This window comes from Tupaia chinensis, unplaced genomic scaffold (genome assembly GCF_000334495.1).
Source record: "Tupaia chinensis unplaced genomic scaffold, TupChi_1.0 Scaffold000047_1, whole genome shotgun sequence".
Classification (NCBI taxonomy): domain Eukaryota; kingdom Metazoa; phylum Chordata; class Mammalia; order Scandentia; family Tupaiidae; genus Tupaia; species Tupaia belangeri.
In genome coordinates, this window is record NW_006159505.1 from 6,332,684 (window position 1) to 6,346,103 (window position 13,420).

At 56.2% G+C, this 13,420-nt stretch overlaps 2 protein-coding genes across 4 annotated transcripts in view; one reads left to right on the top strand and one right to left on the bottom strand.

The window, feature by feature from the left end:
* The window catches only part of LSP1 (lymphocyte specific protein 1), a 43,707-nt gene that overhangs the window by 28,129 nt on the left and 2,158 nt on the right, over positions 1-13,420 (top strand). For 2 of the 3 annotated variants that reach the window (XM_006141055.3, XM_006141056.3), the window contains exons 2-10: positions 2,845-2,982; positions 4,017-4,181; positions 5,912-6,065; positions 6,430-6,516; positions 7,408-7,451; positions 7,620-7,701; positions 9,330-9,461; positions 9,807-9,884; positions 10,022-10,119. In XM_006141055.3, coding sequence (XP_006141117.1) covers positions 2,845-2,982; positions 4,017-4,181; positions 5,912-6,065; positions 6,430-6,516; positions 7,408-7,451; positions 7,620-7,701; positions 9,330-9,461; positions 9,807-9,884; positions 10,022-10,111 — 970 coding nt within the window. In that variant the 3' untranslated portion in view covers positions 10,112-10,119. The remainder of the gene's footprint in view (positions 1-2,844; positions 2,983-4,016; positions 4,182-5,911; positions 6,066-6,429; positions 6,517-7,407; positions 7,452-7,619; positions 7,702-9,329; positions 9,462-9,806; positions 9,885-10,021; positions 10,120-13,420) is intronic. The other variant, XM_027774357.1, reaches the window with a different exon arrangement.
* PRR33 (proline rich 33) lies at positions 11,613-12,965 on the bottom strand. Its single transcript, XM_014590196.1, has one exon. It carries the CDS (start codon positions 12,963-12,965, stop codon positions 11,613-11,615), a length of 1,353 nt encoding a protein of 450 aa, XP_014445682.1.

A 13,420-nucleotide genomic window follows, 5' to 3' on the forward strand; every position in this document is an offset into this window, starting at 1 on the left:
CAGGCGAGGAGGGAGGAGGCAGGGGAAGGGGCCCAGAGGCCTCCTCATCCTCAGGCTGCTGGGTCAGGAACTGGGGCCGCTGGAGTTTCTCTCCAGCATGGAACTTTAGGAGACCCCTACCCTGAACCCCCACGTTGTCCCTCAAGTTCTCAGCCTGGAAGGGCTAAGTGGGGGTGACTCTGGAAGGGCCTCGCCTCACAGGGGCGATGTTCTCAGAGAACACACCTTGGCTTTCTGCCAGGGCCGGCACCGCTGTCGTCAGGGTGACGGCGAGGAAAACAGTAAATAGTGCACTGGGGCACCCCTGGAGGGATCCTTGGAGGGGACACAGGACCTGCCAGCCTGCGATCCCCTTGCTCCCAGGTCTAAGTATGCACGTGCACTTGTGCGTACACGTGTGCGTCTGCATGTGCATGGGAGTGTTCGGGCCTAAGTATGGAGTGTAGGTGTGTGTGCTACATAGCCTTAGTGTGGGACTCGGTGCAAGTGGAGGGTGCTTTTTCCTGTCTCATGTGCATCCGTGTGAGCCCCAGCTGCCCCCGTGGCCTCGTGTGTTGGGCATGAGCCCGGGGGGGGTCTGTGTAGGGTGGACCAAGGGCATTTTCACCCACATCTGGGGACTCTGCACTCTTTTGTGCCTTTGACAGCTCCCCTGAGAGTTGGTGGAAGGGTCGGAGGTGCAAGATTGAGGGCCCTAGCTCCACCCAGAGTGAGTCCCACAGGGAAGACCCTGAGACCAGGTCCAAGGAGAATCTGAGGCTCAAGCCATAACCCAGGCTCAGGTGCTCACCCTTTCTGGGCACACACACCCATGCACACACACACAAGGACTTCCTAGCCTCACCTGGGTACACACGCGCACACTATACACACACATGGAGGCTTGGACATGGAAACAGGGGTACAAAAATGGCCAGGCATGCCCCTCCTCGGTGCCCTCTGTAGGGACACCCCTTTCCATCCCCGGTCTCACTTTGCTCTGACCCTCTGCTGAGAGACTGCTGCCATGTAGTGGGGAACCCTGGGCCCTAGGCTTTAGCTACAACACCAAGAGCACCCCAGAATCATCCCCACTTAGCATGTGGGCCAGCAGCACCCCCAGCCCCAGCCAAGGGCCTGTGGAGGCAGGAAACTGGGCTTCATCTGCTGGGATGATGGGAGCCAGGTGTGGGGAATTAAGTGGCTTCCTCGGGGGCCGGGAGTTGAAGGCACTTCTGACGAGCAGGGGCGGGCAGGCGGATTTCAGGGGGTGCTGAGGTATGAGCAGGCGGTTTGGTTTGCGTGGCTGGAGTCCCATGTGGCTGCAACAGGGGGAGTGGGCCTTGAACTCGGGCCTGTGGAGAGGCCTGGCTTTTGTCTGAGAGGCTTAAGGGAGACCTAGGAGAGATTAGATCATGTGCTGGCAGGGCTGCCTGGCCAGGGGACTGAGGCCCAGCGGGGAGCGGATTGCAGGGTCATTCAGCGGACACTGTCCAGAAGGGACCAGGACCCCAGCAGGGAGACCCCAGCCCTGTCCCTGGCTCTGGCCTGAGCCCCCTCCTTGAGACTGTGGTGGCGAGCCCTGTAGAGACACAGAGACCCTGAACCCCCCCTCTTGCACTCCTGGCAAGCTAGAGGAGGCAGGACCATGGCAGCCAAGACTCCTGCCCCATCAGACCCTGATGGTCAAATCCTCAGCCCAGGCCAGCCTGTGTCTTCCTCTGGCTGCCCCCCTAGCCCTTTTCAGACCCAAGTTCTGAGAGTGCTCCAATGGTAGATGTTCTTCCTTGCCTCAGTTTCCTGATCTCTGAAACAGCCCAAAGAGACTACACAGAGGGCTCTGAGATGTCATGGAAATGGCGCTGGGTGAACTGACCCTGTAGGGCCTCCTAGCGATGGGGTGAGGCCCTCAATGGAGCTTGGGGGCTTCTGGGACCCTCTGAGCAGTGGGCAATGCAAGGTAGAGCTCAGAACAGGACCAGCAGTAGGGACAGGAGGCCTTCTGGCTGGCTAGCTTCTCATGACACCATCTTTGGGGTCCAGTAAGCTGTGGGGGGTGGGGGGGTGGCTGGCTGTTTATCAGGGCCAGCAGTGCTGCTGTGCAAAGCTGTGTGGTCCCGGTGGTCGTGACCAGCTCTCTCTGTACTCCAGACATCTCTCCCCATTCTTTCCTAGGGCCCTGTGTGGGACCACAGCCACACTGGTGTTAAGTCTTGGCTCTGGCCAGGCACAAGGATGTGGGTTAGCAGAAGGGGACAGAGGGGGTCGAGTTTGCCCTTGGGTTCCTCCAGGCTGTCTGGACTCCAGGAGTTCCCCTCCACCCCCAGGAGGGCATAGAGGGTGCCAAATGCTTACAGAGCCCTGGGCCAGAGTCACCCTCATGACTGCCTTACCCAAATTCAGCTTTAAAGATGGGTACACGGGGACCAGCAGTTGGGATTATGGCTACATCACTGGACTCCCATGTAGCCGACTGCAGTTTGAGTCCAGGACCTGGTGGCTTAAACTCACGCCGGGCGTGCGTGCGTGCGTGCCCAAGATCCCGAGAGGAGAATGGAGGAGAAGGGATTGCGGCATGGCCATCCCCCCTGGGGGTGATTTCTCCCTTTCTGTCTCTCTGTCTGTCGAGCGCACGTGCTCTATAGCAAAAGCCTCTCCAAAAGAAGAAAAAAAAGTTGGGTGCACAGAGACCAAGAGAGCTGGTATAGGGCTGGCCCTGGTTATCCAGGGCAGAGCTTGCCCACCACCCTCATGATGCGGCCCCCAGTGAGGCCTGCTTGGAAGAGAGAAGTGGGATGCAGAGGGGCATCCGTGTCTGCTGTGGTGTGAATGTCCTCACTGTCCTTCTGTGTCCCCAAACCCTAGGCTCACCACTCAGTGGAGTGTGGAGGACGAGGAAGAAGCTGCCCGTGAGCGACGCCGGAGGGAGCGAGACAGGCAACTGCAGGCCCAGGACAAGGATGGAGGCTGCTGCTCCCCAGAAAGGCCGGAGCAGGAGGCACTGTGAGCCACCCTCAGCCAGCACAGCGGGCCTGAACCCCTACTCCATGTAGCTTGGGCAAAGGGGTGCTAGTGGTCAGGCCCTGACTTGGGGAGCCCAATGCAGGATGAGACCAAGGAGGAGCCCAACCCAGGGGCAAGGTAGATCTTGGGGTGAGGGTGTCAGCAGCCCTCGGTTACCCAGTCTGTGGATGCCTGGCTGGCCAGAGGAGCTGCAGAGACACGTGAGGCCTCCCCACTCCTGGCCAGCTCCTGGGGTCCCTGGCTCAGACTCTGGACGCCCTGTATGGGCCTGGGCCTGGCTTGGATGGACTCGAACCCAGCTGTGTGGCCCTGGCCCCCGAGCCCCCCGCCCAAGCTCCCTGCTGCCGGTGACTCACCGAGGCCACGTCCAACTTGGCGGGCCACAGGCCGGCTCGTTTCCTCTCTGGGCCCAGGAGGCCTCCGTGGCTGGGTTGGGCTGTTTTTCCAATAATGCTCCCCTTCCTCCCGGCCCTGTTTTGTTCCATTTTCTCCGAGTCAGCAGCTTCGGGCGTGGTGGGGGTGCTGCAGCGGTCACGGACCCTCAGCCAGGTCCTCGGTCCCCTGCAGGCCTAAGAGCCCTTCCTAGCTCCCAGCCCCTGTTAGTTTAGTAGCTCATACCTGCTACACAAGAGTATGAGGACAGGCTCGAGAAAGAACCTGGGGCTAGCTGGTCAGCCTGATAGGGAAGACCTAGCACAGCCCAGCCTAACTCTCAGGGAGTCCCAGCCTGAGGGGAGAGACCCAGCCCTGCCCTCGGGCAGTCCTAGGCTAACGGGGAGGCCCAGCCTTGGCCTCAGACAGCTCTAGACTGACAATGGAGGGACAGTCCTGTCCCTGGGCATTCTTTGACTGCAAGAAGACACAGCCTAGCCACGGAGAGTCACCCCAGGGGCAGATAAGATCTCTCACAATGGGAGCCAGGAGTTGAGGCAGTGTCCCAGGACTAAGGAGAGTAGGTCTTGCTGCCCTGCAGTGGCAGGGCCAGCCCTGATCTTCCTGTGCTGCCCTTCCAGCCTCAGCCTGAAGCCCTCGGAAGCCCTTGAACTGGAAGAGGACGAGGGTTTTGGTGACTGGTCCCAGAAACCAGAGCAGCGGCAGCAGCACTTGGGGGCTGAGGGGTCCTCGGACCGAGGGGAGCCCCCTCGGGCCAACAGTCCAGAGGGGCAGCAGGAAGACAGGCAAGTGGGGTCGGCACCTTGCAGGCAGACGTGGGGCAGAACAGCGACCCTCTGTTCCCCCTTCCCAACCAGCCCCCCAAAGTGCTATGAAAGGGGGAGATGACGGCAGGGAAGGGAGGAAGAGAGCTAGACAGCAGGCGAGGGGCTGTGGGGAGGGGGTGGGGAGGAAATTTCATTCCTGGGCTCCCCAGGGCCCCTGGGCCCCATCCAGGCCAGCTGCGGAGGCCCGGGTGTTGCCACATCAGCACACAGCTGCAGCCCGCTTACGTAATGCAGGCGCTGCAGCCCCTGCCGCCTGCCCGCGCCCGCCCCTTCCTCCCTCGGGGCTGGCTGAGCTCCATTCCCACGGAGGGGAGCAGGTATTTCCAGATGTGCATGCCTGCAAGTCAGCCTGGGGGGCGAGCTTTCCAGATGTGTGGATGTGTGTGCCTGTGTGAACGGGGCCACAAAGCACCCCTGGGGCTCAGGGCTGAGGGGCTGCTCCTGGACTCACCTTGCTCCCCCATTCAAGGTCTGAGCTGCTTGGCTTAGCCCCTGCCCCTGCCCCATCAGGCCTGGCAGTATGAGACCCCAGGCTTGCTCAGGAGCTCCAAGCTTCAGCTTTAGGGTCCCCCATTGCTTAGAGAGAGACCGGAGCCTGTAACTGGACTGTTAGCTCTTCCTGACCCGGGTTCCTCTGGCCCCTCAGAGGCCCCCAAGCTCAGCCCTAGCTCGAGCTAAGACCTCACTTTCCCTCCCTCAACGAGGTTCCTATACTCCAAGAGCCAACTGCTGTCTCTGGGGTCCTAGTCCTGGTCCTGGGCTGACCCACTGCCTGCCACTCCCCTCCCCAGGCCTCAGTTTCCCCATCTCTCCTTGGGGGTCAGAGCACTCTGCATTTCTGAGCAGGGAGCTCCAGTCCTTTATCCACTCGTTCCTTTCTCTCTCCAACCAGTCTCCTGGCTGCCAGATCCCAACAGCAGGGGGCACTTTGACTCTTCTGGTGGAACCCCCCAGCTCTCAGCCGCCTCCACCCTCCACCCCCACCCGGGCACCTGCCTGGCCACTCAGACTGGTCTGAGCTCCTGAATGGCCCCTCTGTGTGCTGCTGCTGGCTCAGACCCCGGCCCACCTTGGGTGGGTGGTCTGGGTCTCAGCTGGCACAGACACCAAGGGGCCTGAAATCATGGAAAATGCAAGAATTTCCCATCTTCTTCTCCAGGTTCAGTCCCGCTCAAATGCAGAGCCACACTGGCTGCCAGCTGACTGGCCTCCCCTCCCCCAAGTACCCTCAGTGATGTGGGTCCTGCCTTTGCCTCATCCTACAGACCCCCAAAACACCCGCACTGCCTCACCTCACTCTCACTCAGCATCCTTGTTCCAACCCACTTGCCTACACCCAGGGGATCAGCAGCCCTGACCAAAAGGGGAGACATACACAAGCAGGCATGAGGCTGGGGCTGATCCATGCTGCCCCTGGGAGAGGCCTGCCCAGTGAGGTCCAGACAATGTGCTGCTGTTTACCATGTGGGCCCAGGCCTCAACGCAGATGCCCAGGGAGATGCGACCGGCTCTGAGGTCTTTGAATTTGCTTTCCCGAAGAGGCTAAGGGTCTTGGAATTCCTTATTACTCCATTAACCTGACTGTCCCCATTTTATAGATGGGGAAATTGAGGCTTAGAACTGGAAAGGGACTGAACCAACCGATGAAATAGCCCTCAACCAGCTTCCCATCCCTTTTCACACCATAGACCCCTCCAATGTGCCTGTGAAAATGAGGACGATAATGAACTGAACCTAGCCCAAGTCCATCTGAAGGAGTCGTATCTGAGCCAGGAGGAGCATGGCCCAAAGGAGACCGTCCAGGACACCTCAGCTGTGGTAGAGGCTGAGGAGGCAGATGAGGTGATGGCTTCCCTCAGGAGCACACTCTGGGCATACTCTGACACCTGGGTTGGGTCTGTCTTTACTGCCCACACCATGTTGTGGGTCTCATGGAACTTGGCCAGAGGGAGCCAGCACCCCACATCCTTAGACTTTAGCCCCTCTGGGCCACTACCTCAGAGGGTGGTGGGTTTCATGCTCCCATACAAGTTCCTCCTGCATGACCAGGAGATTTCTGGAGTCTCTACCACCACGAATTCCAGAACTGGAGCATGTCCAACCAGATAGGGCATGAGGCCTGCAGAGAGGAGGTTTGCTCCAACAAGTCTTGGGTGTAAGGAGGGTGGTCACCTGCCTCATTTGCATTTTTTATTCCTGGCACCAGAAATGTCAGCATCCCAGGACGACCAGCCCCTTGGACTTGGAGGGGATTACTGAGCAGACCTCACCCCCACTGAGCCCCAGCACCAAAGTAAGTCAAGCCCCAAAGCCTGCTCTCTTTTTCTCTTTCCAGTGTCAGGAGAGGGAAAAAAAAAATAAAACAAACAAAACAACATTAAATCCACTTAGGCAAAATAGGCATAAAAAAAAAACTTTAATGGACCAAAATTATGTCAGTGATTCTTAGTTTCAGTTTGAAAGTAGAAAAATCATGATTAGACTGGTTTGCCTACCATTTTCATAGATTTTAGCATTTTTCTCACCTATCCTATTGGTCAGGTTAGATCCTACTCTCTCTCAAGTAAAGTTCATTTAGTCTGGTGCAGCCAACCAGTGCCAAGGATGCAGAGCTCAGAAGTCTCAAGGATCCTTAACAAGTGACCACTGAAGAGCACATGCTCACTTTCTATTGCTGAAAATGGGATGAAGACCCATTGGGGCTTCAGACAGTCCTCTAAAAAATAACAAACAGGGACCAGCAGATGGCATAATGGCTATGTCACTGGACTCCCATGTAGTCGGCTGCAGTTCAAGTCCTGGACCCGGTGGCTTAAACTCACGCCAGGCGCATGTGCATGCGTGCCCAAGATCCCGAGAGGAGAATCGAGAAGGAGGGATTGCAGTGTGGCCATCCCCTCTGAGGGGTGCGATTTCTCACTTTCTGTCTTTCTGTCTCTCTCTGTCTTTCTGGTGAGCACACGTGCCCTATAGCAAAAACCTCTAAAAAAAAAAAAATGGTATGTCAGCTCTGGGAAGATGGGGGCACAAATGCCCAGCTTGTTGTATGCTATTCTCCCAGTGACTGGCACTCCATAAATCCTTGTGACATGAGAGTGAATGGTTGGATGGTAGAGGGGAATGATTGGGGGATAGAATGCGGCTTTGTTCTACCTACCCGAGACCATTGTCTGCTCACCCACAGCTGATCGACCAGACTGAATCCCAGAACCTCTCCATAAAGAAGAGGTATGTATGTCTGCTTTCCAGGCTCAGAAGCCAGGCTTTTCCAACAAGGGGCTGAAGAGAGTAGCTGAGGGAGTGGCGATCTGGGTACATGGGAGAGCTCTGGGAAGGGCTTGGGTTCAGTTAGGAGTAGCAATGACATGAGGCTTTGACCCTTCTCCTACCCTCCAGTAACAGTGTGAAGAAGTCCCAGGCAGCCTTGCCCATCTCTAAGATTGATGAGCGGCTGGAGCAGTACACTCAGGCCATCGAGGTATGTCCAGGCCCTTCCTCTGCAGTCAGGCCTGTCTTCCATTCATGCACCTTCTTTCATTCAACAAACACCTTTCTGTCTAACCAATACTCCTCCATCCAACTAACAGTCCCTCCTCTAACTATCCCATGCCCCTCATTCTAACCAATACCCCTATCCAACCAAAACTATCTCTATCTGACCAACACTCATCCATTCCACCAATATCCTTCTATCCTACCAACACTCCTCTATCCAACCAACACTTTATTATCATTTAACCTCTACCTCTCATTTCAACCAACACTCTACTATCTAAGCAATACTCCATACAACTATCTCCCTGCCATTCAACCAAGGCCCCCATCTTCCAATGCCCCTCCATTCAACCAATCTTTTTATCTAACCAACATTTCCTTCATCCAATCATTATCTCTCATTCAACCATTGCCCCTCCAATCAACCAATACTCCTCATTCCGATCCTTTCCCTTTATCCAACCAACTCTCCCTTCATTTGTTACTCTCCACCCAACTAATAGTCCTTCCACCACATCAACACCCATCCAGTTAGCCAATATCTCTTTACCCTACCAATACTACACTCATCATATCAATACCCACACTGTCAATCAATAGCCCTTCATGAAATCAAAGCCTCTCTATTCAACACATAACCTCCATCCAACCAGCACTCTCTCCATCCAATTATCTTCTCTGCCTAGTACCCCTCATCCATCCAACTCATGCTTCTTCACACAGCCAATACACCACCCAACCAATGCTCCTCCCTTCAAGCAATGCCCCTTCATTCATCTGAAGCTCTTTCATACTATCAACTCATCTATTCAATATTCCTCCATTCAACCAATACCCCTTCTTCATCTATCTCATGCCCCTTTATCCAACTAACTTCTCCATCCAATCAGTGCCCCTCGATCAATATAAAACCCCTCCTTCATCTAACCCAGCCAACATTTTTCCATTCAACAAACACTCCTCCATCTATTCACTGCCATATACCTACTGCTTTTACATCCACTTAACAATCATCAATTTAACCAATGTCTCCCCACACAGTCCTCACTCTTCATCCAACCCATGACCCTCTATCCAACCAATACCCCTCCTTTAAACAAATCTAATATTTACCCATCCAGCAAAGACCCCTTTATCTATCCATCCAGTGCTCCTTCATTCAACCTACATCCCTCTATCCAACCAACATTTCTCCATATAATAGTCTTTCACCCAACCAACATCCTTCATTATTTAAACCATACCCCTCCATCTAATCATCATTCCTCCATCAAATCAGTTTTCCTCCATCCAATCAACTCTCCTCCAATCCATGCCCCTCTATTCAAGCAGCTCTCTTTCTATCCAACAAATGCTCCTCTATTCAATCAATGCCCTTCTATGCAACCCATGTTCCTCCAGCCCTATGCCACGAGCAGCATGAAGATAGGCCTCACATTGATCTTGTATGTCACCATGTCACCTGTACTCTTTGGAACAAGAGGGTGATTCACAGTTCACTGAATGAAGGAAAACACATCTTTTCATAGTTCCACACTCCAGTGGGACCCTCTGATGTGTCCCATAGTGACTTTTCACTGAAGCGATCCTGGGGCTATCTTTTCTCTGCAGACTGCTAGCCGGATCCCCAAGCTAACGCGCCAGGCCTCCATAGAGCTGCCCAGCATGGCTGTGGCTAGTACCAAGAGTCGGTGGGAGACAGGAGAGGTGCAGGCTCAGTCCACAGCCAAGACTCCTTGCAAGGTAAGGCCCCTTCCTGGTGCAAGGTTGGGCTGGAGAATCAAATATTGGGAGTTTAGCAACAGACTGGGTTCCCTAGGTAAAGCAAGTAAGTGTAGAAAGAACACTGGGGTTAACCCTTCCTACCATTGAAGACTGTGTGAAAAAGGCTGTGTTGGTAAAGTGAAGGTGGCTGGTGCCTTCTTTACTTTCCCTGCCTCTTCTCTAAGCTCTTACACAAAGAGACAAAGTGAGCATGTCCCAAGTCCCCTGGCTAGGTAAGGTGAGACAGGATGCAAGTTTTCAGGACTTCTAACCCGTCATTGTCAACAGTCTGCACCTGTGACATATCCTTCTTTTGCCTCCCAGGATATTGTAGCTGGAGACATGAGCAAGAAAAGTCTCTGGGAGCAGAAAGGAGGCTCCAAGACCTCATCAACAATTAAGGTAGAGTCTAAATAGAGTTGGCACAGCAGGGGAGGGCCAATAATGACTGTTCTTGGTGCATCTGCAAGGGCTTCTTGGAGGCAGCAGCATCATCCTTCTACTGCTCTCACCTTTATTCTTGGTCTTCTGTCTAACAGAGCACTCCATCTGGGAAGAGGTACAAGTTTGTGGCCACTGGACATGGGAAGTATGAGAAGGTGCTTGTGGATGAGGGCTCAGCGCACTAGGCTGCTCGGTAAGTCCAGGGCAATAACCAGGGCATGAAGTGTCACACATGAAATGTACCATTCTGGGACGGTGATGGCATGGACAGGATCTGCTTGTCTGTGAAAGTGGCTGTGAAAGTGGGCTCCAAGGGCTGAAGGCCTGCTCTCCGACCTGGCCAGAACCCAGACTCTGTACAGTCTTCCACCCCTATGTAAACGTTCCCAAACATTTCCCCCTCATCTTACATGAAACTCAGATTCTCTGTGCATTTCACCAGAATCAGCCCAGTTCAGCCACCAGCTCTGCTGGGGAGCTCAGGACTCCCTCTAGGACTCCTACCAAGTCCCAGCTGGGCTCACTGGGTAAATGAGAGCAGCCAGGCCACGGCAGGGCATGGAGGTGGTAGATGATAGGCCCCCAGAAGCTTGGGCTTCCTGCCCATCTGTGGGCAGGAGGTCTGTAAAGGGGCTATATTCTAGATCTCACCCTACCATCCCAGCCAAGGGCCACTTGGGGGTTCTACCACCCATCCCATCCCTTGGTGAAGACAGAAGTGACACTCCTGCCATGGTTAGACACACATTTATTAGTGACCTGGGTCCCAGATTCCATTTGCAGCACCCATTACGTCCCAGGCTGGAACAGTAGCCTCCCCAACTGCTTTCTTCCCTTCCTGAGTCCTGCTCCAGTGGCTGGGGACACGGACTTCCCCTGGTACCACTTTGGCCCTCTTGCCATACAGATCTGGGTCTAACTGATCCCAGACTGGGAGCCCCCAAAGCTGCATGATGCCCACAAGTCCTCCACTGCCCCTGCCCAGGCTGCAGCTCCTCCTCTGTCTAGTTAGACCAAGCTGCCCTCCATCCCAGGACAATGATATTTTCATCCCCCGATGCCTGGTCCTGACTGATCCTGACACCCTGCCCTTTGCTCTCCCATCAGCAAGCCCTGCTCAGGCTGCCAGCCCAGATGGAGGAACAGGGGTGGCCTCCTCACAGTAGCCCAGCCCAAGGGTCTGTCTCCCTTGCCAGGAAGCATAGGCACCCAGCTAACGGTGCCAGTGATGGGATAGTCCTGACCACACTCATTCACTCGGCAAGCAAGGAGGGGAATGTGGGCCTTGCCCTGTGAGGGGACTCAGGTTGCCCCTGTCCAGGCGAGGTCAATCAGTCCAATTCTCTGGTTCCTTATAGACTTGTGTGCTTTCTATTGTCACCCCAGAAACTCCCATACTGTACCCTGACACAGACCCCTCTCTGTTCCCTCCACACTACCCAAACCTCTGTGCTCCTTACATTGTCCCCTGCTCCAACTTGTCTTTCCCACTCCCATGTACCTGGTCTGTCCCAGCTGACCACCAGGCCCCCTCAGCATCCCAGCCTGCCTTTCCCAGGCTGCCTCCATTCTCCACTCCAGTCCACACCCAGCACTTTCTCCTGTCATGCCTGTAGCCTCTCAGCTAGAACCTCAGCCCCTTCTGACCATCCCATGGTCCTGGGCCCCAGAGACCTTTCCAGCACTTCACTGGAGCCTCCAGCCAGTCGCTGTCCTGTTGAAGTTCTTGGGCTGGGGGCTCAGCGGTAGGATGGAGTGGATCGCAGGAGGGGGTCGGGCGGCCTCCTGTAGTTTCCGGGCATTGAAGCGAGGGCGGTACAAGAAGGGCAGCCGGCCGAGGCCAGGCAAGGTGTGCTGCCCATCCCTGGGTTTGTCCTGGCGGCTGTGGGACTCGGCCACCGACATGCGGTACAGCACTGCATCCCACATCCTGGAGGCCCGGGAGGCGGGGGGCCGGGGACGAGCCTGGGCAGTTGCCTCCTGCTCTGCAGGTGCTTGGGTCTGATCTGGCCCCAGGAATGGGGGCTCCTCTGCCTCTTCCATCAGCTGCTTCTTGAGACGCGTCCAGCCGCTGAGCTGGGGTTTGGGTGCGACTTTGGGGACAGGGCATGGGTGAGGGCCTGATGGTGGGGTAGATGACAAGATCCTAAGGGGGTTGGAAATTGCCTCTGCCCCAACAGCAGAGTCAGCAGTGGGGGACCCTGCCAGGTGCTCAGCTTCAGGAACCACAGGGGCCTGGCTGTGAGGTGAGGGTCCTGGTGAGCGGTAGGTGGGGGCTATGGGTACCACGACCCTGGTGCCAGCCTCTCTGGGCACTGAGGCCTGGAAGCCAGGTGGGGGCCTTGGTACAGGGGGCTCCTCAGGCTGAGGACTGGCAGCCAGGGTCCCAGTGGGCAGTGGGCGAATGTGAGCCACTGGGATGAGAGGCTGGGCCCTGGGTGAGCAAGGTGCCATGTCTTGGTCCTGGCCACTGGGCCCCCCTTCCAGGGCCCCCCTTGGGGGCTCAGAGATCTCAGCATGTGGGGATGGTGCCAGCCGGATATGCATCTGGGTGATATGAGTATCCCTTGATGCTGGGGCAGAGACTACAGTGATGCCACTTGGGGGGTGGACAGGTTCTGGGGTTGGGGCCACAAGCTGGGGTGCCGTGGCCTTGAAATGTGCAGCCAGAGTTCTACGCTGGGTGAGACTGAAGGAGAATCCAGACTTCTGCTTGGGCGATGCAACATGATGGATGATGGGGGTGTGTGGGGAGCGGGACAGGGTGGCCACCATGCGCGGGGTCTCAGTGAGGCGTGGGGCTGTGGTCTCCTGGTCATGGCTGACCTCGCTTACGGGAGACAGAGAGGTGCGAAAGGCTCCAGGTGGGGCAGGGGGCCCGCTCCCAGTCACCTTCTTCCGAGCTGCCTTCCTTAGAAGTTTCTGCAGACGCAGGTTGTCCTTTCCTGGCTTGGGCAGCAAGGGTGGTGGGGCCCCTGGGGGCCCCTGGGAGCCTGGGCCACCTGCCTCTGGGGTCATTGATGCAGCTGAGATGAGCATCGCTGCGCCCTGGAGAAGGGAAGGTGGTCAGGTCAGCCCTTCTCCTCTCCCATGGATGGAGGCCATGGAGTTTCCCATTGCACTGGGAGGACTCAAGGCCCAGGGATGTGGAGAGCTGGCTGTCAGACGCTCTGCTTCCAGAGCACCTAGGGTTTGCCAGGTGCATTCCAAGCTTGTTCTCATGCCGGAGAGACTTGGTGGGGTGGCTTCACCATCACCGTGGTGTAGACATGAGCCCGTGAAGCCCATGGTTACTCTGTAAGCAATGAGGGCCAGATCCCGCTTCCAGGCCCTTTCACCAACACTGCTCCGGCACAAAGCAGGCCCACCCATGTGCACAGCCTGGGCCAGGCCAAGGCACTGTGCAGGGTGGAGGCAGGAGACCTACGGGTGGGCTCCAAGTGGGAGGCATGTGCCTGGCCAGCTGCCGGCCACGGGCCAAGCGCAGGAAGAGC